At 42.4% G+C, this 22,070-nt stretch overlaps 1 protein-coding gene across 1 annotated transcript; it reads left to right on the top strand.

The window, feature by feature from the left end:
* The first annotated feature begins 3,000 nt into the window (after positions 1-3,000).
* On the top strand, positions 3,001-6,103 carry LOC133739097 (WAT1-related protein At1g43650). Its single transcript, XM_062166820.1, has 7 exons — positions 3,001-3,333; positions 3,443-3,505; positions 3,592-3,708; positions 3,840-4,083; positions 4,177-4,335; positions 5,376-5,527; positions 5,736-6,103. Exons 1-7 carry the CDS (start codon positions 3,128-3,130, stop codon positions 5,860-5,862), a joined length of 1,068 nt encoding a protein of 355 aa, XP_062022804.1. The 5' UTR covers positions 3,001-3,127; the 3' UTR covers positions 5,863-6,103.
* Positions 6,104-22,070: the final 15,967 nt, after the last annotated feature.

Below are 22,070 nucleotides of genomic sequence, written 5' to 3'. Positions count from 1 at the left end.
GTGACATAGCCATGAACCAAGTTGTACACCGGCCTCTAACTGATGCATTTCAGCAACTCTAGAAGACCATATGGAAAGCAAAAGTGCCCAAGAAAGTGGTCATTAGTGTTTGGCGTGCATGTCAGAATATCCTCCCTACCCGAGAGAGATTAGTGACTAAAGGATATGAAGGTGAGACATCATGCTTGCTATTTGACTGCCCTGTTGAATCTGTAAGTCATATGTTAGCAAATTGTCAAGTGGCCCGGGAGCTGTTGGGAATGGTGTCTTTACAGATTACTTGTCAAATAACCCTCATCTTTGTGTTCAAAGAATGGATGCTGGAGTGTGCTTCTCGAGTATCAATGCTGCAGTTTGAGAAATTTATGATGTTTCTATGGGCTCTCTGGAATAACAGAAACGCTGCACTCTGGGAGGAAAAGCCTAAGCTCCCAGCTGATATTGCTATTGCCACATTGGGTTGGTTTGAGGAGTATAAGTTGGTGCATGCTTTTGAGATTCCTGGTGTAAGAGTGATACAAATGTGGACTTGCCCCACTGATAATATGATAAAATGCAATGTTGATGGTAGTTTCAATTATACAAGTATGAAGGGTGGTGTAGGCTGTGTTTTATGAAACCATGAAGGTAGGTTCTAGGCCGCTTTGACTCAGTATATAGGACCAGTTTCGTCGGCCTTCCACGTTGAACTAATGGCACTTTAGGTAGCGCTACATTTTGCGATTTCTCAACATTATGAGCACGTTCTTTTCGAATCAGATTGCTTACAGTTAGTTCGGGCCATAAATGATACTAGTAAGGATACTTCTATATGTGGTAATGTCATAGATGAAGTCAGGTTAATCTTTAGAAACTATCCACATTTTTCTTTATCACTTGTAAACCGTCAACAAATAGTGTAGCTCACACTCTTGCTCAGACAGCTTTAATTTCTGAATTATCCCATTCGTGGCTTTTGTATGCTCCCGATTTTATCCGGGATGCCCTTTTAAGCGATTCAAATCGCTAGTCCAATGAAATTTATGTTTTGGTAAAAAAAAAAAAATTTACACATCATGGGCAACCTATCTAGTACAACGTAAGTAATATTTACATGCTTTTTTTTTTTTTTTATCCCTTTTAATGTGGCGTATATTTTCTCAATATGACAACATTGTGTTAACCCGAATGCCTTATTGTTAAGAAGATAAGATAAGCATATGTCAAAAAGTCCAAATTTATTTCATATATTAAGTAGTTCTGATTTTCATATTTTATTGTGGGGTAAGGTCCCCATAGTAAAATTTCTTAGGCCATGTTTGGTTCATGGATTTGATGAATTAAGAAAGGAAAATCATTCCTTTCCTTTGTTTGGTAGGCACAAACTTGGGAACTATTTTTTTGACAGATCGGAAAATAGGGTGGAAGGTGGTTCCTTTCATAATCCATGCGATTGATTTTGAGTGCGGCTATTGCCACCCTACCATTTTCTTTGTTCACCCTACAAATATTTGAATTATTGAAAGACTATATTACCCAAATGCAAAATGACTAATAAGTACACTAATTTTCTAAAATTTAAATCTTTAAGGAAAACTAAACACATAACTAATTAAATACAAAACTACTTAATTTCTTTTCTGATAACTTTAATCTTCATCTTGTCCATCCAAATTTGTAATAAAATTTCTTTTTTATCTTTTTGTTGCGTCCTCATCGTTAATTCGTTATTCAATTTATTCAATTCACAAAACCATTAGTGTTAACTTCATCAAAATATTTATAATACCTTTATAAACACCGAAAGTAAAAAATTTAAAACACGAAAAAAAAAAATCAATCTTTTTTTCATTGCTCATAGTAGCACTTACTAATTTTTTAATATGGATTGAAATAAACGAACATTGAAACTGAATGGAAAAAATAAAAAAATGGAAGTAAATCAAATTATGATTTTATTAAGAACTTTAATATATTTTCGGACGTCTTTTTAATTGATATAAATTAAATGAGAAATTTTCGTTAAATAAAATTTGTTTTTTAATTTGATATGTCATACGATGGAGGATATTCCTGGAAAGAGAAATGAGTTGGATAAGTAAATCTAATAATTGAAATTAAAGTGTAGGGTGTAATGAGCAAGTAGGGTGAATAAAGAAAATTATAGGGTGGCAATAGCCTCACCCTTGATTTTCCCTAGCCTTATGCCTTTCCAGCATTTATTATGAAAATTTAGGACTACAATATCCCTACTCAAATGTGTTTTTTGCCAATTTCACTCATGATGATAAAATTTAAAATATAAGGATATTATTGAAACATTGATATATTTTTTCTTTCCTTTCCTGACCAAGCAAACACTGGAAGAGAAATAAGAAAGACTATTTGGAGTGTTTTCCCTGCTTTACCAAACACTGGAAATGAAACCTGACCGGAATTTTTTTTTTTTTGAAAGGAACCTGACCGGATTTTAATTTTCCATTCCTATGGAAAAGGCAAGGGAATTGATTTCCCTTCGATGAACCAAACAAGGCCTTAACTTTGAGGGTTGTATATTAGGTTATCCGACTGTTGATGTAGGTCATTCACTACATAATATCTTCTTTAAATTTCTTCTCCAAAATAGATAGTTTGACATGTACTAGTCGAGGGAAATATAAACAGCATGGATCTTTCATTGGGTAGAGAGAGAGAGAGAGAGAGAACCACATAGTTGGGCACTTGGGGGCAATGTGGTCTAAAATATGAACATCAAACGTTTAAGTCTCGATTATTCAATTATCATTTGCAGAAAATGAGATAAACTGATTTATCAGTTCAATATTGACCGAAAACATTGTTCATCTACATATTTAACTACAGTTAGATGATTAAATGAAATTACGAAGTTACAGAAGCGGAGTATTGGATGATCATGTAGTTGTAAGCCCCACGTGTCCCCATTATTTTCTCAAAAATATGGACACCTGGTTTAAGGGTTTCCCCGTATGTATGTACATATAATAAGCTATGTGACTGAAAGCTGACTAAAAGCTTCAGTGAAAAGTGAAGTTTCAGAGCAAACTGTCCTCTATATATTGAACACCCAGTTTCTCAACTTGGAGTCCACAGATGAAAAACTAAAACTTTCAGAAATATATACCACATCATGAAGAGTTTAAGCTATGCAATATCTATGGCAGCTGAGAAGCATAAAGTCTATATTGCAATGATCTTCATACAATTCGTGTATGCTGGCATGGCCTTGTTTTCTAAGGCAGCAGTTTCTAAAGGAATGAACCCTTTTGTGTTTGTGGTCTATCGCCAAGCTTTCGCCTTCCTTGCCTTGGCTCCATTTGCTTTCTTCTTTGAAAGGTTGAACATCAATATTCAATATATATAGGCTTTCATTTGAAGAACTTTAAATCCTACTGTCTCAATTTATTAGAATTTAACTTAATTTTCCTCAATTCTCAATCTGCAGCTCAAAAGAAGTTCCTCTTTCCTATACCTTACTCATCAAGATTTTCTTTATTTCCTTATTTGGGTAATGAACTTTTCTGTGCTTCTCAGACCGACTGTATAATTTCAGTACGTTCTAACTATATATGATTCAATGTTACAAATTTGTAGGATTACACTGAGTTTAAATCTGTACTATGTTGCAATCAACTACACCTCTGCAACTTTTGCTGCAGCCACCACCACTGCAATTCCTGCAATTACTTTTGTTATGGCAGTTTTATTAAGGTACGTACTTGGTACTAATTTTATTTTGACATGGGTTTAAAATTGTCAATCAATTTTAAGGACCATTGATTTCTCTTCTTTTTGTTCAAGCAGTGAATATGATACCTGAGTTTTCTTTTTGATTTTTTAAGGATGGAAAGCATTTCTATAAAGCATTGGCATGGTGTGGCCAAGGTGTTGGGTTCTGTTACCAGCCTTTCAGGGGCTGTGGTATATGCTTTAATCAAGGGGCCTCCATTAAAGTTCATGAACTGGTTTCCAGAAAATCTAGACCACCAAATCCATCCAAAGAGTTCCTCCAGAGGGGAGTGGATTAAAGGTTCCCTCATTATGCTCTCAGCTAACACTGCTTGGTCTTTGTGGCTAATTTTGCAGGTTATAGTTCATCAAATTATACCATCTTTTAGTTTCTGCAATTTGATCAATGATTTTAATTTCACTTACCCTTGTTTATTTACAATGTTCTAGGGTCCAATTGTGAAGGAATATCCAGCAAAGTTGAGGCTTACTGCTCTGCAGTGCTTCTTTAGCTGCATGCAGTCTGCTTTCTGGACAATTGCGATTGAGAGAAGGCCTTCAGCTTGGAAGATTGGATGGGACATTCATCTTCTAGCTGTGGTCTACTGTGTAAGTCATTTCTATTTTTCGAGCCAGAAAATATTCTTTGCATACAACCTATGTATACAACATTCATCTCACAAGTCATTTCATCCGTCCATCGTCTGCAAAACTATTCTCTATTGAAGAACAATTAGAAACTAGCAGCTTTGAAAGAAAGGAAGAAAAGTGAAAAGTTAATTTTCAATATTGTAAGGACCTTAATTTAATTTCAATTAACCATGTCTTTTAAGAAGCAAATAGGCCACTGATCATGTTGCAGACAGTTAGACAATGAGATCTTCATGCGGTCATGCCCTACTAATATATGTCGGCTACAGGGACTGGTAATTATAAAGCCATTTAAGTTATTTGGAAATATGTATGGGATGTTCATTTACATATATGGTGCCTATTCCCTCCAAAGAGATAGGATAATGACTCACTTTTTGACTTATTACTACAATAGCTACAGACATAGAGTGTTGCATCTTCCCGTGAATATTGTCAGATAGAGATCTACCATATTGCTCCTGCATCACATCATTGATCACACTACTTGATAGCTAGGTTTTTTTTATTTTATTTTTATTGTTCAATCACACGGTGTCTTCAAAAGCTTCCTAGGCCCAGAGACTAATCCGTGCTCGGGGGATCTTGTCAAAAGACTTCCTCCCCCCTGACCACCAAGAATATATTGGGATTTAACTCCAATAAGCGTCGGCGGGATTCGAACCCGGGTATGGGAGTTCCACATCTGGAGGCTCTTACCAACTCGACCACCTGTGATGGTTGATAGCTAGGTTTCTTAGATTTTTGTAAATTCCACACTCGACGGTTAATTCGTGTCTTACCTATATATTTAATGTGTTGATTTGTATCACATATCATTAAATTGCATTGCATACTGGACACAAAAGAGAGAAATGTGCAAAAAAAAAAGTCCTTTTGCGGGGAATCTAGTCAAACCCCGGGGCCGTATGTATGTGTATGCAATTACAGTACAGATGCAAATAGGTACATGTTTTTCCTTGAAATGACTAATTTTTACCATATATGGGCCCTGGCAGGGTGTAATTGTAACCGGGATTACTTACTGGCTACAAGTTTGGGCCATACAGAAGAAAGGTCCAGTTTTCACAGCAATGTTCGCTCCTTTAGCACTAATTATTACAGCAATATTCTCAGCAATCCTGTGGAAAGAAGCCATCTACTGGGGAAGGTCCATACTTATCCATACCTTCATCCATCATTTCTCTTACTTTTGCTACTCATATATCCCAACTTTTTCTTCAATTTTTTTGACCCATTTGTATGGCATATGGTATGCATACAACATTTATCGCATTACAAATACGAAAAATCATTTGTATATATGTATAGGCGGTATAGCATTGTTCATTTTCGTTAACGACTTCATTTTGTTGCAGTATTGGTGGAGGCGTATTGCTGGTTGCTGGTCTCTATAGCGTGTTGTGGGGAAAGAAAAAGGAGGACCAGAAAAGTAAAAAAAATGAGCAAAAACAAGAAAACAAGGAGGAAGTACTCATCGTATAAGTGATGGAGCAGCTAGTAATCAATAAAATGGATTAGTAATCCCACGATGAGATTAAGTTCACATGGAGACTAATTTTAGAGCGGCTAGTGACTGCCATCTCTCAATTGTGATCATAGATAACTACTCTCTTTTCACATTTTAATTTTGCGTCTTTGAGGTTTCTAAGTTTGCAGTGTAATTTTTGTATATATAGAAGGAAAATGATTGTTGGCCACGATGAGGCCTAAAATTTGTTACCTCAATTTTAGATGTCATGTCACATTGTCACCTACATGCATCACATATTTACCAAATTATGCCATATAATTCTTATACAAAAAAATAAAAAAAATAAAAAATAAAAACATCATCTTATCTATCCAAAATCTAATCGCTCTAAATTATTTTGAAAAAAAAAAATTTCATGCCTATTTCCTGTCACCTAATTCAATATATTAATGCTATTTGGAAAGAAACTTATAGGAAATAATTTAATTAAATAAAGAAAAATATTGGTGAAAGAATCTATAGACATCTCCCTTAAATTTTTTGAATCAAAGAAATATATCATTCATCTCAAGCTAGAGAGGCCATTACATACCTTTCCGTTGTCTGCCAGACAAGAAGATGTGTTAGTACCCACAATCGTACATAGGATTAGACCACTCATTAGACATTCAAATACATCGAAAAGCAGATATCTTCTTTTGGTATTACTCCAGAAGATTTGCTAAAAGGCACATAAAGTGCATAGCTTCCTAAAAAACTTAGGGAATTTATATAAAGTAAACAAAGCTACTAACAAAATGCAAGCCTAAAACCACCAAGCCCAAGAGAGCAACCCAAGGCCAGTTGGGCCTAAACCCGACTCAAGTCTCTATCCTCGTCGCAAGTGCAGCCGCCCAACTCCATGAAACAATCCCGCGCGGCAACAACCTCAAATCCGCTGATCTCAAACGCCGTCAATGAAGCAAAACCCTAACCATAAAGCCAGCGCCGTCGCCACACTTCAGAATCAGAGCAATCAGACCACGAGCCCAGGGAAGTGACACCAGAACCGCTGCCTAGGCACAATCTATAGACTTCGAGCAAAAACCACACAAAAATTGCTGCCCCCGAGCCTAACCTTAAATCACCCAGCAGCACCAAGATGTTGGCAGAGCATAGAGGCCTACTCGACATCGTACGCCGTCGGACGAGTGCGAATTTGCAGATGTCCAGATGAAGCCGGTCACAAAAAGAGAAGTTTTCTGCCGCTCTCTCTCTTTAGGGTTTTCTTATAATTGAATGACATCTCCCTTAAATTAATACATAATTAATAGTTGCTGCAACACGCAATATTTTTTTTCATCACCTAATCAAAATTCATTAGTTTCATTGATTCACCCTTTAAAAATCTAAAAGGAAATATAAAAGGGTAAAGTTATTTTAAAAAAAAAAAAAAAAGGGTAAAGTTAGTGTTGCAAGATTATGATGTGGCAAGATATATTGTGTTGAATTGAAAATAAAATTTGTATTTGCTTACATGGCATGAAACCTAGGAATTGAGGCCCCGTGATAGGACCTACCTCAGATTTCACCCTGAAATCCGAGGTAACCCTGTGGGGAGCACTTTAGGAATAACTCTACCAGAACTTCGGTAGAATCACCTTTAAAGATAGACTACCAGAAACATGTAAAAAACAACTTACACTTCTAAAATCATCCACCATCCTCAACTCTTGAAGTCTACATACTCCCCACAATCACGATTAACTTCACAACACACCAACTCCATAACAAGTATGACAAGTCCAACACTTCCACAGTAGTCAACTAAATACCCGATATCTAACATATCTCTAAATACTCAAATATAACTCTCAAACTTAAACACATTAATTCCACAAGCTATCAGAGAAATCTAGAGGAGGAAAATGAAATCAAAGTACACACGTAGGTTAAATAAGTAATCTACAATCAAAAATACAACAGCAGCTGATGTTATGCCTCAACTCCTACCATGCCGAACCAGCTAATTTGCAGACTGGGCATTAAAACCGAAGAGCCCCAGGGGAAAGTAATTAAAATTGTTAGCGTGAGTGAATGAAAATAAATATTTGGAATAAAACGAAAACGAGAAGTTAATACTCTCCCACTTGTACATTTATAAATTCAGAGATGCATTCAAGTGTTTAAGAAAATATTCGAAAGAATGACTTAGCCCCGCTAGTCAGAAATAGTAAAGCATAAATAGGGGAAGACAACAACCATACAAGTGAGCCTCTCAGGCTAAAAGTACTCCCATACTCCCGTACCTTTACCTTTACAGAGGTGGATGGGGCACTAGCCTTTCGTGATACCACTACTAAGGCAGCACCACATCACCACAAAAGCGAAAATGGCTTAATTTAGTGACTCTACCGCGAAGGTAGTAATCACATCGCCTAAAAAGGCGGAACAAGTACAACATGCTAGTATGGTAATAATATCACAACAAGTATGACAAAGAAAAACATATGAAAATCGAAATCAATAAACCTTCCCCAAAATCTCGCAACAAGTAATAATCACAATCAATTACCCGAGTACGGTTCCCAACTGCACTCGAGAATTCTTAAGTGAGATCAATCTCATAAAAGATAGCAAAGAAAACTATGATTAAGAAATATAACACGATTTTCCAAATCATTAAATAAGAAAACGCGAGATTAACGAATATCATAAATTAAGCAATAATAGGTGTTAATGTCTAAAAGTTCTGCGGTAGCTGAACCTTTGTTAACGCTGATCCGGTGGGCGGATCGATACTTGTGATGCTGTCAAAGCTTCCGCTACCTGTCAAGTAAAATACAAAGGGCGTTAAAGGGAGACCGCGCTGGGCGGTCTTCAACTCTCTGATGCCTAAGTTAGTCAATGTATTTATGTTGACAAAGTAACAGTAGGTAAGTATTGAATGCGTAATTAATGAGGAGAGAGGAGAGAACCTTTTATAGGTGAGGAAGAGAAGGTTCTTCTCTTTGTTTTCGATGTGGGACTGAAGTGTTTCAGTTCCCAGCTTTGGGCGCTACTAATGCCATTTTGGCACGGCGCGTGGCGGCGCGTCGGTGGTGATCTGGGGGTGATCCGACGTTGAGGTTGTAGCCCGCCTGGCGGTGTACCTGTATGTCATTCCTTTGGTTGGAATTAGTACCTTTGGCGGTACAATGAGCGTGGCCCATTATAGCTAATTATGCTTGCAAATGTACATGTATGTACAAGTCCCCCAAGTCCCCAGTCAAGGAGGGCAATCTTGGTTGGGGAGTTGCTCGGCGGTTTGAAGCGTTTTCTTCCGCTAGACTTGCAAGAGCATAATTAGCGTCAGTGCGTTGTCAACCATGGATTTAGTGAGCAAACGCTTTATACCCTTTCGGGTGGGCCCCTGCTAGGCCCCCCAGGGAGTCCCCTACTCCCAGGCTAAGATAGACCTCCGGATGGTTGGCAAATTGTTTGTTGAGGGGGAGCTGCACGGAGCAGAGGGTGTTGGGTAGCGAACCCAATCTTAGTACCCGAGTGACGGGGGTCAACGTGCCTGATCAGGGCCGTCGTAGACTGTTGACAAGTCCCTGTGTCCCGTAGGGACGGTCTGACCGTAACGCCGCGTGTCGGTCGTTGTCAGAGTGAGGCATGGCCTCGGGATCCGCCGTTGGTGGATATCCCCCCGCTGACTGCAGCAGGAAGCAGCGTCTAGTAAACGTGCCTGGCGGTACTTTATTGAGCGATATTGCGCTGAACAAAGCACGCAACTTGCAAGATGAAAAGGGGGTTCCGCTAGAGGTGTGTAGCGGAAGACGCCCCGCTTGCAGGAGGGCAAGGGAAAAGTTCCGCTGGCGGGGTTTCGCTCAGCGGAGACTTCGTCACTTGGGGGATGACAAGGGAGAAGTTCCGCTGGCGGGGTTTCGCTCAGCGGAGACTTCGTCACTTGGAAGATGACAAGGGAGAAGTTCCGCTGGCGGGGTTTCGCTCAGCGGATACTTCGTCTCTTGGGGAATGACAAGGGAGAAGTTTCGCTGGCGGGGTTTCGCTCAGCGGAGACTTCGTCTCTTAGGGAATGATAAGGGAGAAGTTTCGCTGGCGGGGTTTCGCTCAGCGGAGACTTCGTCTCTTGGGGGATGACAAGGGAGAAGTTCCGCTGGCGGGGTTTCGCTAAGCGGAGACTTCGTCTCTTGGGGAATGACAAGGGAGAAGTTCCGCTGGCGGGGTTTCGCTCAGTGGAGACTTCGTCTCTTGGGGAATGACAAGGGAGAAGTTTCGCTGGCGGGGTTTCGCTCAGCGGAGACTTCGTCTCTTGGGGAATGATAAGGGAGAAGTTTCGCTGGCGGGGTTTCGCTCAGCGGAGACTTCGTCTCTTGGGGGATGACAAGGGAGAAGTTCCGCTGGCGGGGTTTCGCTCAGCGGAGGCTTCTGACGGTTGGTGAAGTCATCCCAAGTGGTTACTTCCACCAGACGCTACGTCTGGTGGTGGTTGACATGTGTCCAACCCGTAGAGGGTTAGCGTGCAGAGGCTTGTCTCCTAAGCCTGGCCGTCTTCTCGCCATTAATGATAGTAATTATGGATTTCGTAACCGAGGCGACGCCTCAGTTAATCCGGAGAGTAAGTGGAGACCTGCGACACGTGTACGGCTGGTGTGTGATGTCGTTTTTGAGCGGACGACTTAGAACGCGTTGATGTGGACATAAAAGGGGGAGGGGAACTTTAGCGAGATTTGACACTTTGTGAAAACTTCAAACCTGAGTCGTCGTCTTCAAGCTCTGTGCGATTTGCGAAGAGAGTTCCGGGGGACGAAATTTGTTGAGCCATCGGATCTTGGGGACGAGGCCTCTACCTGCGAAGACAAGAGCCTTCAATCACACCAAAGATTTCACCTTTGAGGTTGGTGCTCTGAATCTCATCCATGTTCCATTGAATTTCTGTGTGTTTGCTTCTGTCAGTTTCTGGGTTTGTTGATTTTGGGGTGTTCTGTTCTTGTTTGGCGTGCTCTGAGTGTGTAAAGTAGGTTTTGGGGATGGTTTTTGGTGTTTTTGACACAGTTGGGATTTCTGGATCTACTAGATGGTCGAATCTGGGTTAAGTGTTTGCGGGTTGTTTGTTCTTGTTTTGGTGTTTTCTGGGTAAACTGTTGTTGATGTTCTTGGCTATAACTGATGTAGGAATAGGCTAGATCTGTGTTTGTGCTAACTGGTGTGGGTTTTAGGGTTTGGGATGGCTAACGTCATAGAGATTTCGAGCAGTGAGGATTCCGGGTCTGACGTGTCGTTCAGCGCGGCGGATAAAATATTTATTGACTCGTTGCGTCCGTCTGCCCATGCAGGAACCTCACTGCCAGAACCGCTAGAGGTTGAGCCGCTACAGACCATACCTTGGGAAGAAGTCATGGGTCGTGCTTCACGTCCAGAGAGCTCTAGGGCGGGTGAGGCCGCTGCGGCCAAAGCTAGGCACGATGAGCGGTTGGCAAGCAACAGCGCTGCCAGCGGCTCCACTAGGGAAGAAGAAACAGCGGAGGAGGACGCTGAGTCAGCGTGGTTCCTCCAGGATGGCACCCCTGTTGACGAGGCAGGAGGGCGGATGAATGTTGCCGCCGTTAATAGGGTGAAGCGGACGTTCCGGCTGCCGGGCTCGGTGAAATTGCGCTCGCCGACGGTGGAAGAGAAGGCATCGATTCTCCCGGGGCGGTTTGCCGCCGTACACGAGGCGATATTCCGCCAAGGAGTGACACTCCCGCTGGTGCCGAATCTTCAAATCCTGGTGTGCGAATTTGGCCTTGCCTTCGGTCAAATTTGCCCAAACATGTGGCGGTTGATGCTTGCGCTAAACTCTCTGTGGCGGTTGTCCGGATGTGAGGGGCCTACTGTGGCGGAGGTGCTTCACTTCTACGAGCTGGTCTATGTGAAGCGCCAGGGTTGCAGAGGGCAAGTGAACTTGAGCCGCCGCCAGGGAGCGCCCAAGCTGATCGAGAATCTAAGGGATTCAATGTCCTACTGGCGGGGGACCTTCTGCGTCGCCATAGAGGGGTGGGAGTATCAGGCTGGGTAGAACGAGGAAGGGCCGACGTTTAGGATTAAGTCGAAGTTCCAACCCATCCGAGGTTGGTAACCGGTTTCCGCTGAACATAGTTGGCGGATTCTTGTATTTGCAGACTGGTATTTTTACTAACGACTATTGTGTTTGTGCAGCGGGACTGCGGTACAACCTAACGCGAGAAGAAGAGTGTCGCGTAGCACCGATCAGAGGTTGCTGGCGGAACCGCAACTTGCTGGACTTCCAACTTCTGACCGGTTGGGAGTTGCTGGTCGATCAGCGGCTAACTCGCTCCGTTGGTAAGAAATCTCCGCCATACTGTTTTTTTTTTTTGTAATAAATAACCCAGGCTGACTAGCTTATTTTTTTTTTAGAAACTCCGCCGGGTAACAAATCGAGTCGCGACGCTTTTGAAAAAGCAATGGACCGTGCGGAGGTAGATAACTTCCTGGAGATTATGTACGCCGAGGGGCTGGCGGCCCAGAAGACACTGGTGAACCCCGAGACACTGGCGCTGAGCCAGTCTGAGGTTCTGGTGGTGCTGCCAATGCCGCACCACTCCCATCTTGGTGACGACGGCTTGCCTGTTGTCCAGGCGGGGGCCCCCGTGGGGGGCGGGAAAAAGGGGGCCGCAGTAGCGGCTTCTCAGAAGGAGAGGGTACCCGCCAACAGGCGCGGTCCCCATAAAGAAAGAACGGTGCCGCCGGCGGAGACCGTCACCAGGGCAAGGGAGGAGCCGCCGGCGAAGGACATGAGGGCCGCTGCCGGCAATACAAGGGTGCTGGAGAGAAAGCGCCGGAAGATTGACTCTCCCGACGAGGAAGAGGGGGAGGATGTGGAGACCATCAGGGTCCGTCAGCAGAAGAAGGCCCGTTGAGCCCAGTCGAAGACTTGGACTCATTTGCCGCGTATGCGGAGTTTATGACGGATGGTGAGCGGGAGTTCCTCTTCCATCTCTGCGAACGGCTACTGTTCGGCGGCCTAGCGGGGATCTCGAGCCCAACGGTTATTGACCAGTCGCCCTACAGCTCGGCGTTTGGTCAAATATCCGCAGGGCTGCATGACATGTTCCAGGCGGCGTCAAAGCAGCCTGTGGTCGAAGGGGAGCTCAGGGAGGAAATTCAAAGTCTCCAGAGGAAGCTGGCGGAGGGGAGGGAGAAGCTGGCGGAGGTGGAACTGCGTCTGGCAAAGGCGGATTGTGACGCTGCGGACTCCCGCGGCAAGCTGACGGTGGCCATCCAGCGGGACTTGAAGAGGAATGAACGCGTCTCCAAGTTGGAGCAGGACATCGCCCTTCTGCAGGAACGGATAGCCGCCAAGGATAAGAAGCTCATTATCGTGCAGCGGGAGTCCACCGCCAGGATAACGGAGGTGAAGCGGCTGGAGGGTCAGGTTGCCCTCCTGAGGGTTGAAGAAAATAACGCCGCGGCCGCCGCTGTTGAGGCATTCAAACAGTCGGCGGAGTATAAGAAAGCTCTGACGGAGTCGGCGAAGGCTGGGGCCTTAGCGAACGTAGAACTGCTGAAGCGGAAGGGCGCCATCGACTTCGCGAAAGCGTCCCAGCCCGATGAGCCGCCGGCTAAGAGTGCCCCGCCGGAGAAGAATGTCGTGACTGCCCCAGCGGGAGGTGCCCGCTCAGGCAGTGGAGAAAGTGGTGCACGCCCAGCGGAAGGGTCCCAGCAGACTCCTCCTCCTACCCAGTCGGAGGTGTCACGTGCTGGCTTCCTGGCGGCGCACACCCGGGCGGACGGCACGATAGAAACTCCAAGTCCCACAGCCCGAGGGTCTGATCAAACGAGCCGCGCAATCCTGCCGCCGCATGCTGAAACAGAAGATGCCGAAGGCAACCCCTGATGTTGAAACCTCCACTATATTCTCTTTTTCTTTTGTAGCCGCTGAGGCATAACAACTTGTAACGAATATTTTGGAATGGAATGAAGTTTTTTGAATGTGTTTGTTATGATGTGTTTGTACCGCTAGTACTTTGACTTAGAGTTTTCTTTTGTCAATCAATGAAACATTAAAGGAATTAAGATTGGTCCAAGTGCACCACGTAGCGGACGTGGTCCGCTGACGATTGCTGGCGTTGCCAGTTGCCCTCAGTGCTAGACTTGGTAACAATGGTTTGAATAATTCCTCGTTTCATTGATAGCTGATTGATCAGCGTGTACAAAAGTGGGGTAGTACCCGTTGGGTAGCTTCCCTTAGCTAAATATTGAACAAAATTTTAGCTAAGTCAAGATGCTCCTGGGTAGCGGCATGACTATTTGTAGTGTTAGTTCTGATGTCAACTTGTTTGTGGGCATTAAGTTTATAGTCTGCTGCAGAATCGGATTCATTTTGACAACTTCTCTCCCTGGCTATGCAGGTGGATCACGTGTAGTGTTTAAGTGAAATTGACAGAGTTCTCTTATTTTTATCATCATTTTTAATTTAAACCAAGACCTCTTATGAAAGCATGGCCTGGATGATGATTCGTGTGAGGTCCTCTGCCAGTCTCGGGGTGTATTAACCCAAACTTGAGACTTGAGGATGATATCGGCACCCGAAGGCTCGCTGTTTCAAAGTTCTGAAAACAGTATTGGCATCGTAAGGCACCGCCACCGGAGCTTTGAAAGTAGTTTCGGCACCCTAAGGCACGCCGAGTCGAAGCTCAACGACAATATCGGCACCCTAAGGCACGCCTTGTCGGAGCATGATATTTATACCCTACGGTATCGCTGGAGGCCTGCATCATTTGAGAACAGCAAAGGAAAAGGTGCAGCTCGGTGAAAGTCTCACCCTCTTCTTTCTTGCTTTCTCTCCTCGGCTGCTGTCCTCTGCTTCTTTACAGTCCTCCTCACGCAGCTATGCTCCTCACGTCCTCTCTTTTTTTGCTGTAGAGTCTCTTTATATATAGGCAACTTGGGTTTGCCAAGATTATCACGTCTTGATGGAGCTGGACTCAAACATATCAAGGCTGAGAGTTTGTGATTAATTTGGCATCAATAACTCTACCTTTATCTTTATCTGCTGAACGTGTACCCCTCAGCTTCATTAATTGTTGTATTGTTCTACTTTCTCTCCTTTGTAGAATTTGAATAAAGCTAGAGTATCCCAACAGTAGATAAAGTTAAAATAAACTTCTAGAAGCAACGTGCTTCTCCTACACTTTTTCCTTTACGGAAAATATTTTTCATTATGGGCTTTTGAATTTTTTTCGGTTTCAACAGACGTCATGCGCTGAGCTGGACCCGACAAAGAGGGCCCACATTTTAGTTTCTAACCTAAATTTGTATGAAATGTCCAAAATAACCCTGACCATTTTCCCACCATTACGGCCTCGATAACAATTCCCAAAGGAGCAAACCTAATCCCTAATTGAAACCTAAATCCCTTCTATCTCTCTCGACCTCTCTCTCTCTGTTCGTGAACCACCTGGAAAATTTGGACCCTAGATTGAAGAACCCACATCAACCTATTACTGGATTAGAGCATCGACATGGCTGAGCCCGATGACTGGATACCTCGATTGGAAAATGGAGGCGAAGAAATTCCAAACTACGGTGAGTGTTGAATTCGAAAATGAAGATTTCTGGGTTTTTTTTTTCGGAGGTTTTCTGTTTTGGGTTTGATTAAGAGGTTATTGGTTTTTCGATTTGGGGCCTTGTTTGTTCTTGGGTATATTGTATTGCATTCGAATTGAAATTTATTGGCTGTTTGGTTACTCGGTTTGGAAATTTAGGGTTTGGAAGCTTCGAAGTACAAGGTTGTGATTTTAGGGTTTAGGTTTTGTCAGATAAGGGTTGGAAGCTTCTCATTTGGGGGTTTCAAGAATTAGGGTTTGGAATTGTATTTTGTGGTCTTCTGTTTCTCTTTAGGATTCTCTTTATATAAGAAAGGAATTAAATATGCAAGGTTGCATGTGCTTGTTGTTGAGTATGTGAATTACGGGATTTAAGACTGGGTCTGTGGTCCTGCAGGGCCAGTGGTCCTACTAAAGAATTCATTTTTGGCCGGTTTTGGTTGTTGGAGCTGTTAAACTATGTTGTTGGCTTATTTATTGTCCTTTATTGTGCTTATTGTTGTTTTATGCAACCGTACCATGTTTAGGGCTGTATTGTGGTTTACTTTTGACAAGGTGTTGTGGCTATTTGGTTAGTGGTATGCTGTTCTAACAGTGTTTTTTTCACTTTCAGTTCACCCTGATTATTTTACCACCAAGGTATACCATGGTGGCTATATAGATCACATTGAAGGTAAGTACATTGGAGGAAGCATCAGTTACTACGATAACGTTGATAAAGACAGAATGTCATTGACTGAAGTGGATGGCATGGTGAGGGGCATCAACCCTAAATACGCTGGGACAAGGATAGATTACTGGTATTCCATTGGCAGTGAGGAGGATGGAAAGACAAAGCTGAGCTGTGATAGTGATGTGATCAGAATGTGTTGCCTGGTGCCTGAAATAAGGTTGGTGATACTTTACCTTCACCATTTGGAGCTGGACCCTGCTTATGAAGAATCTCTGGATGATTTGTTTATGTATGAAGACCAAATACCTGGTTGGAGTCAAGCTGCGTCAAGCAATGTTGTCATAGAAGAGCTACCAGATTCACCAACAAAGCCAAGAACAAGTGTCAAGATTAAGGAGCTGCCTGATTCTCCTAAGAAGCAGCCTCAGGTGCCAAACCAAGTGAAGGGCAAAAGGTATAAGATGCAGGCAATTAGGAAGGCTTTGCCTGGTGTGAAGATTATTGAGCATCAAGAGGATGTGCCAACTCAAGCAAGCAGAGTTCCTGTCATAGATCCTGCTGATAAAGGAAAGGGTAAATTGGAGTTTCAGCAAGTTGATGGTGATAGTGATGATGACTATGATGGTGAGGGTTTAGGGTTTAGAGATGATGGTGAGAATTTAGGAGGACAAGAGGGAGAGGATATACAAATTGAGGTTGAGGATGGCTGGGTATCATGTGAGGATGAGGAGGAATGTGAGTCTGAAGGAGGATTGAAGTTTAGTTCAAAAGAAGATAGTCAAGATGATGACTATAACCCTGCTGCTGATGATGATGATGTTGCAGCCTATGGAGTTGATGATGACTTCTTGTTTGACTGGTTAACAGACCCTGAGGGAGGTGAAAGGGCTTTAGAGGAGGGATGTGGTACTGCTTCTGTGGGGAGAAGTAATGTGGATGAAGGAGCTGAGGATGAGGACAATGAGGGTATGTTTGGGGCTATTGACTCTGATGAAGAAGGAATAGGGCAAGAACACAACTCTGATGATGATGGAGAGGGACCTAACTTTCCAGAATTCAACCTTAAGGTGGACATGAAGGACCCACATTTCTGCAAGGGTATGTTGTTTGCTACCCCTCAAATCCTGAGAGCAGCTATAAGGGAGCAGGCAATTCAGAAGGGTTGGGTCCCTATTTTTGTGAAGAATGACAAAAAAAGGCTGAGGGCTATTTGCAAAGCTGAGAACTGTGACTTTGAGCTGTATGCATCCAAGATGTAACATGAGAATACATTTCAGATCAAGACCTACCAAAAAAAGCATAGCTGTGCAAGAGTTATTGACAACACTGCTGTTAGAACCCCATATCTGATTGAAAAGTTTGCTAACATGATACAACTTAATCCTGACATCTCAACAGGTAAATGTTAAAGTTCACTTCTATTTTGTTTACAAGTTTATTGAACTAAATATGTATTTTGTGGCTGATTGCTTAAGTATATCTTGTTTTCTTGCAACAGAAGCACTTATGAAGTCCATGTCAGCTGGGGTAAAGGCAAGGGTGTCCTTTCAGCAAGCATACAGGACTAAGAAAGCTGCTGTGCAACAACTTGAAAAGTCCTTGAAAGAACAGTATGCAAGGGTGCAAGAATATGCAATTGAGCTGAGAAGGGTGGACCCGGACACAACTGTTGAAATCAAGTGTGATTTCAACAATCCTGACAAGGCCCCTGTCTTTAAAAGAATGTATATCTGCTTGGGTGCACTGAAGATGGGGTTCAGGAGTGGTTGCAGACCCATTTTGGGTGTAGATGGCTGCCACTTGAAGGGTGCCTATGGAGGTCAACTGCTTGCTGCAGTGGGGCTGGATGCAAACAACACCACCTATGTGGTGGCTTATGCAATGGTGGAGCAGGAGAGCAAGGATTCTTGGCTGTGGTTTCTGAGGCTTTTACAAAAGGACCTAAATATCACTGGAGAAGGAAATGGATTAACATTTATTTCTGACAAGCAGAAGGGGTTGCTTCCTGCATGTGAAGAGGTTCTCCCTCTTGCTGATCATAGGTTCTGTGTCAGACACCTATGGACCAACTTCAACAAGGTGTTTCCCAGAAAAGCCATGAAGGACCAGCTTTGGTCAATTGCCAAATCCACCACTTTGGCTTATTTCTGGAAGGAGATGGTTCTGATTAAGCGGATGGATGTAGCTGCTTATGACTGGTTAACTGGTAACTTGCTTCCTAAATTTTATTTGCTCAAGTTTGGTTAATTGTTATTGCTTGCTGCTAATTGTTTGTGTCTTTTACAAATTACAGATCTTGCACAACCTTCAAGGAACCCTAAGCACTAGTGTAGAGCACATTTTAACACATTCTTGAAATGTGATGTGCTTCTGAACAATCTTTGTGAAAGTTTCAATGCTTTCATATTACCAGCAAGATCCAAACCTGTGATTTCTAGCTTTGAAGAAATCAGGGTGAAGTTGATGAAGAGGATTGCATTAAGGAAAGAGAAGATGAGCAAAGTTGTGGATCCCATTTCCCCCAAGCCTAGGGAGATTTTAGAGAAGAATAAGGTTAAGTCTACAACTGATTGCATCCCTAGTGGTACTGGGAGCCCTAAAATAGAGGTGGAGAGCATTGGAGGAGGCAGGTATGTGGTTGATCTGCAAAGAAGGAGCTGTGCTTGCAGAAGATGGGATCTAACAGGTATACCTTGCAAGCATGCCTGCTCTACTATCAACTTCATGAGAGAACAGCCTGAAGCATATGTGGATGCCTGCTATTTGACCAAGACCTACATGGACATTTACTCCCACACAGTGAAGGCTGTGAATGGGATGGACTTGTGGATGCCTTCTGAAGAACCTGCCATCCTCCCTCCTCAGTATAATAGACAGCCTGGTAGGCCAAGGACAAAAAGAATCAAAGATGCATCTGAGAAGGAGACTGAAGGACCCAAGCTTGGAAGGGTCCAAAAATCTTTGAAGTGTGGCAACTGTGGCATATTCGGTCACAATGTCAAGACCTGTCATAGGCATCTTCCACCCAAGACAGCAGCAGCTAATGGGACAAAGAAGAGTAGGCTAAACAGTGGAGACGCATCATCTACTAAGGTATTCTGTGGTTATGATTTAATCCTAATTTAAATGCAATTGATATGGTACTGAGCAGCTTACTTGGTGCAGGCAAAGGGTACCAAACCACCACCAAAAACAAAGAATGAGCTTAGGGCAAAAGCAAAGCAGATACAAATGGAAGAGAAGGTAACTGATGCAATTTTCTTAATTATGTTTGAAGACACATCATTTGCTCCTAGTTGATATTTTTCATGTTATTATTACAGAAAAAGAGAGATGCAAAGAGGGCAGCAGCAAAGGCAGCAGCTAGACCTGCTACAAGCCAGGGAAGACCCCCAAAAGCTCATGCCAGCAAGGGTAAAGCCACTTCTACTGCTGTACAATCTTCACAAGCTTCATCAAGGTCATCTGCAAGGATTCGACAAAATGCACAGAATGCTGGAAAATAGAGCATGTGAAGAGGGGGATAAGCAACCAAGGTTCGTTAGGATTTAGAGATGCAAAGTTGCAATTTTTTGTGCAACCATGTGCTGTGTCACATGGTTGCTGGTCCTAATCTTTTGGTCAGATGATTAGGGCTATAATTTTATGCAACTTCTTCCAAACAGTGGTTTTTTGTTTGTTTGGATGTAAACAACACATTGCTGCATCTATTCTATTTGATTGCTAATTATAAACAGTATTTTCATCAAATTTTATGGTTTTGGTCAACTTATGGTAATTTTCTGGATTTTGTCAAATTCTCTTCATTTTCTGGAAAATTTGCAGGTTTGATCCATATTTTATGGTTTGGAAATTCTTAATACCAATTTAAGGATTATGCTAGCATTTTGTTAAAAATTTTAGAGGCAAACAGTTCAAAAAGACGATTCTGCCCTCCAGGGGGGGTTAGAAACTGAAATGTGGGCCCTCCTTGTCGGGTCCAGCTCAGCGCATGACGTCACTTTTGGCGTTGGATTCAAATTTTGGACGACGTTGATGGAATTTGAGAGCTCAGGGATGAGTTTGATTAAAAAAAAGATGAGGGACCAAACTGATGTTTGGCCTAAAGTCTGAGGGACTAAACTGAATTTAATCCAAAACAAAATGTTCACTCACAGTATAAGGCTAATGTAGCCAAGCGTAGGGGTTCTCGTCGAGCGATGGCTCCATATGTCGCCCTGTAAACAATTATAATTTGTAAACAATATTTGAAGATTCGAAGGTTAAATACGATTCCAGAATGAAACCCGAAATCCCCTCGCACAAAATAATTTGTTGAACATCTGAAATCACATTCGATTTGGCTCAAACTTCAAGAATTTTTTCATCGTAATTATTTAAACATCGTAACGAAAAATAAAGACGATCTAACGGTCTGATTTCCGCAAATCATAACCCGAAAATCCAAAACACTGAAATTTTTGATCGATTTCAAAATTTCTCCAAACATAACAAGAATCATATCGACACGTTCGTATCGTCAAACTCTATCTAACTAGCCAAGACAGAAGACCAGAAGTGGCCTCACACGCCCCCACAAGCCACCACAACTGGTTGCACGTGGGCCCTACTCATCGCCGACTCTGACCCCAAATTGGGTCATGAAAATGCATCACCATGTTCCTCTCATCAACCCCAACAACTTTCTCAACTAACACAAAGTCAGAAACTTAACCATTTAGCTGGAATTTACTTGAAAAGAAATTGGGGCCGAATTAAATAAACTCTTGATTCTCCCTCCGTGCTACGAATCGTCCAAAGCAGTTTGGAGTGATTGAAGTGCGTCTCATGTACTTCAAGACCAAACTGGTCTCACCGAAAATGGTGGCTGGAATCACAAGTTTTGACTAGGTAACCAAAACTGATCTGCCGATGTTGATTTTGGCTTGCTGCTTTTCCTACCCCTCAAATCGTACCACATCACCTCTACAGATCAAAAGAGGGAAGGAAGAGGATTCGAATTGGACTGGTAGCGTCCGATTTGGTCGTTGGCCAGCAGAGTTATGGCCGCATAAAAATTTCAAGTCGGGTCAGATAGCCAGGTCCTGGCTAGAGAGAATTGAATCAAGGTTTTGGGTTTTGTACAATGGAAATCACCCCAAATGGTAAGTTTCCCTATCTATACCCAAGTTTGAAAATGGTAACTCGGGATTTTTAGATCATAACTTTCACATTTGAACTCTGATTTGAGCACACCACATGTCCATGGATTCAGTTTAACGTCCTCTACAACTTTTGTGAATAAAATTTTCTCAAAATATGAACTAAATAAAAATTCAACTTTTTGATCCACTAAAAGTTCGAAACATAAGTAAAAAATAATGATAGTTGTCGTTTACTGTCCAAATGACTAGTAAACCGGTAAATTAAGATATATGATGTAACACCCCCTATCATTGCCCTATATACCAATGCTTTGCCAAAGTTCATTTCTGTAATTTAATTGATACAAGCTAAAATTTTGGAACAGATTTGGACTTGTAAAGAGTTACCCACTTTCTATGGTCGATTTGTCGTTTGCTTCTCATGCCACACTTATTTTATGTTCTTGTTGTTTGCAGGGAAAAAAGAAACAGAAAAATTAAAGTATTTGTAATGAAAATTTTATTCACAAATGATGAACCAATTTAGAAACCTTTTTAAAAAAAAAAATAATAATAATAAGGATTGGTGCAGCTGTCCTCAAGTCTAATTGAAACTACTGAATACAAAGTGGGGGACGCATAACCTAAACCCCGAACTATTAGTAACAAGAGAACGTCCCGAAAAATAATAGGAGCATCCACTAATCATATGTATTCAAACATGTACCAACTAGCAAGGGTTAACATACCAGGCATCTGGGCAACTCTATTTGCTTCACAATGGTGACATATCAAAAGATAAAACTCATGTAAAGCCATAAAATAATTAA

This window comes from Rosa rugosa, chromosome 3 (assembly GCF_958449725.1).
Source record: "Rosa rugosa chromosome 3, drRosRugo1.1, whole genome shotgun sequence".
In the NCBI taxonomy this organism is placed as follows: Eukaryota; Viridiplantae; Streptophyta; class Magnoliopsida; order Rosales; family Rosaceae; genus Rosa; species Rosa rugosa.
Note: the sequence above shows the minus strand (reverse complement) of the source record. Positions and strands in the feature narration are given on the sequence as shown.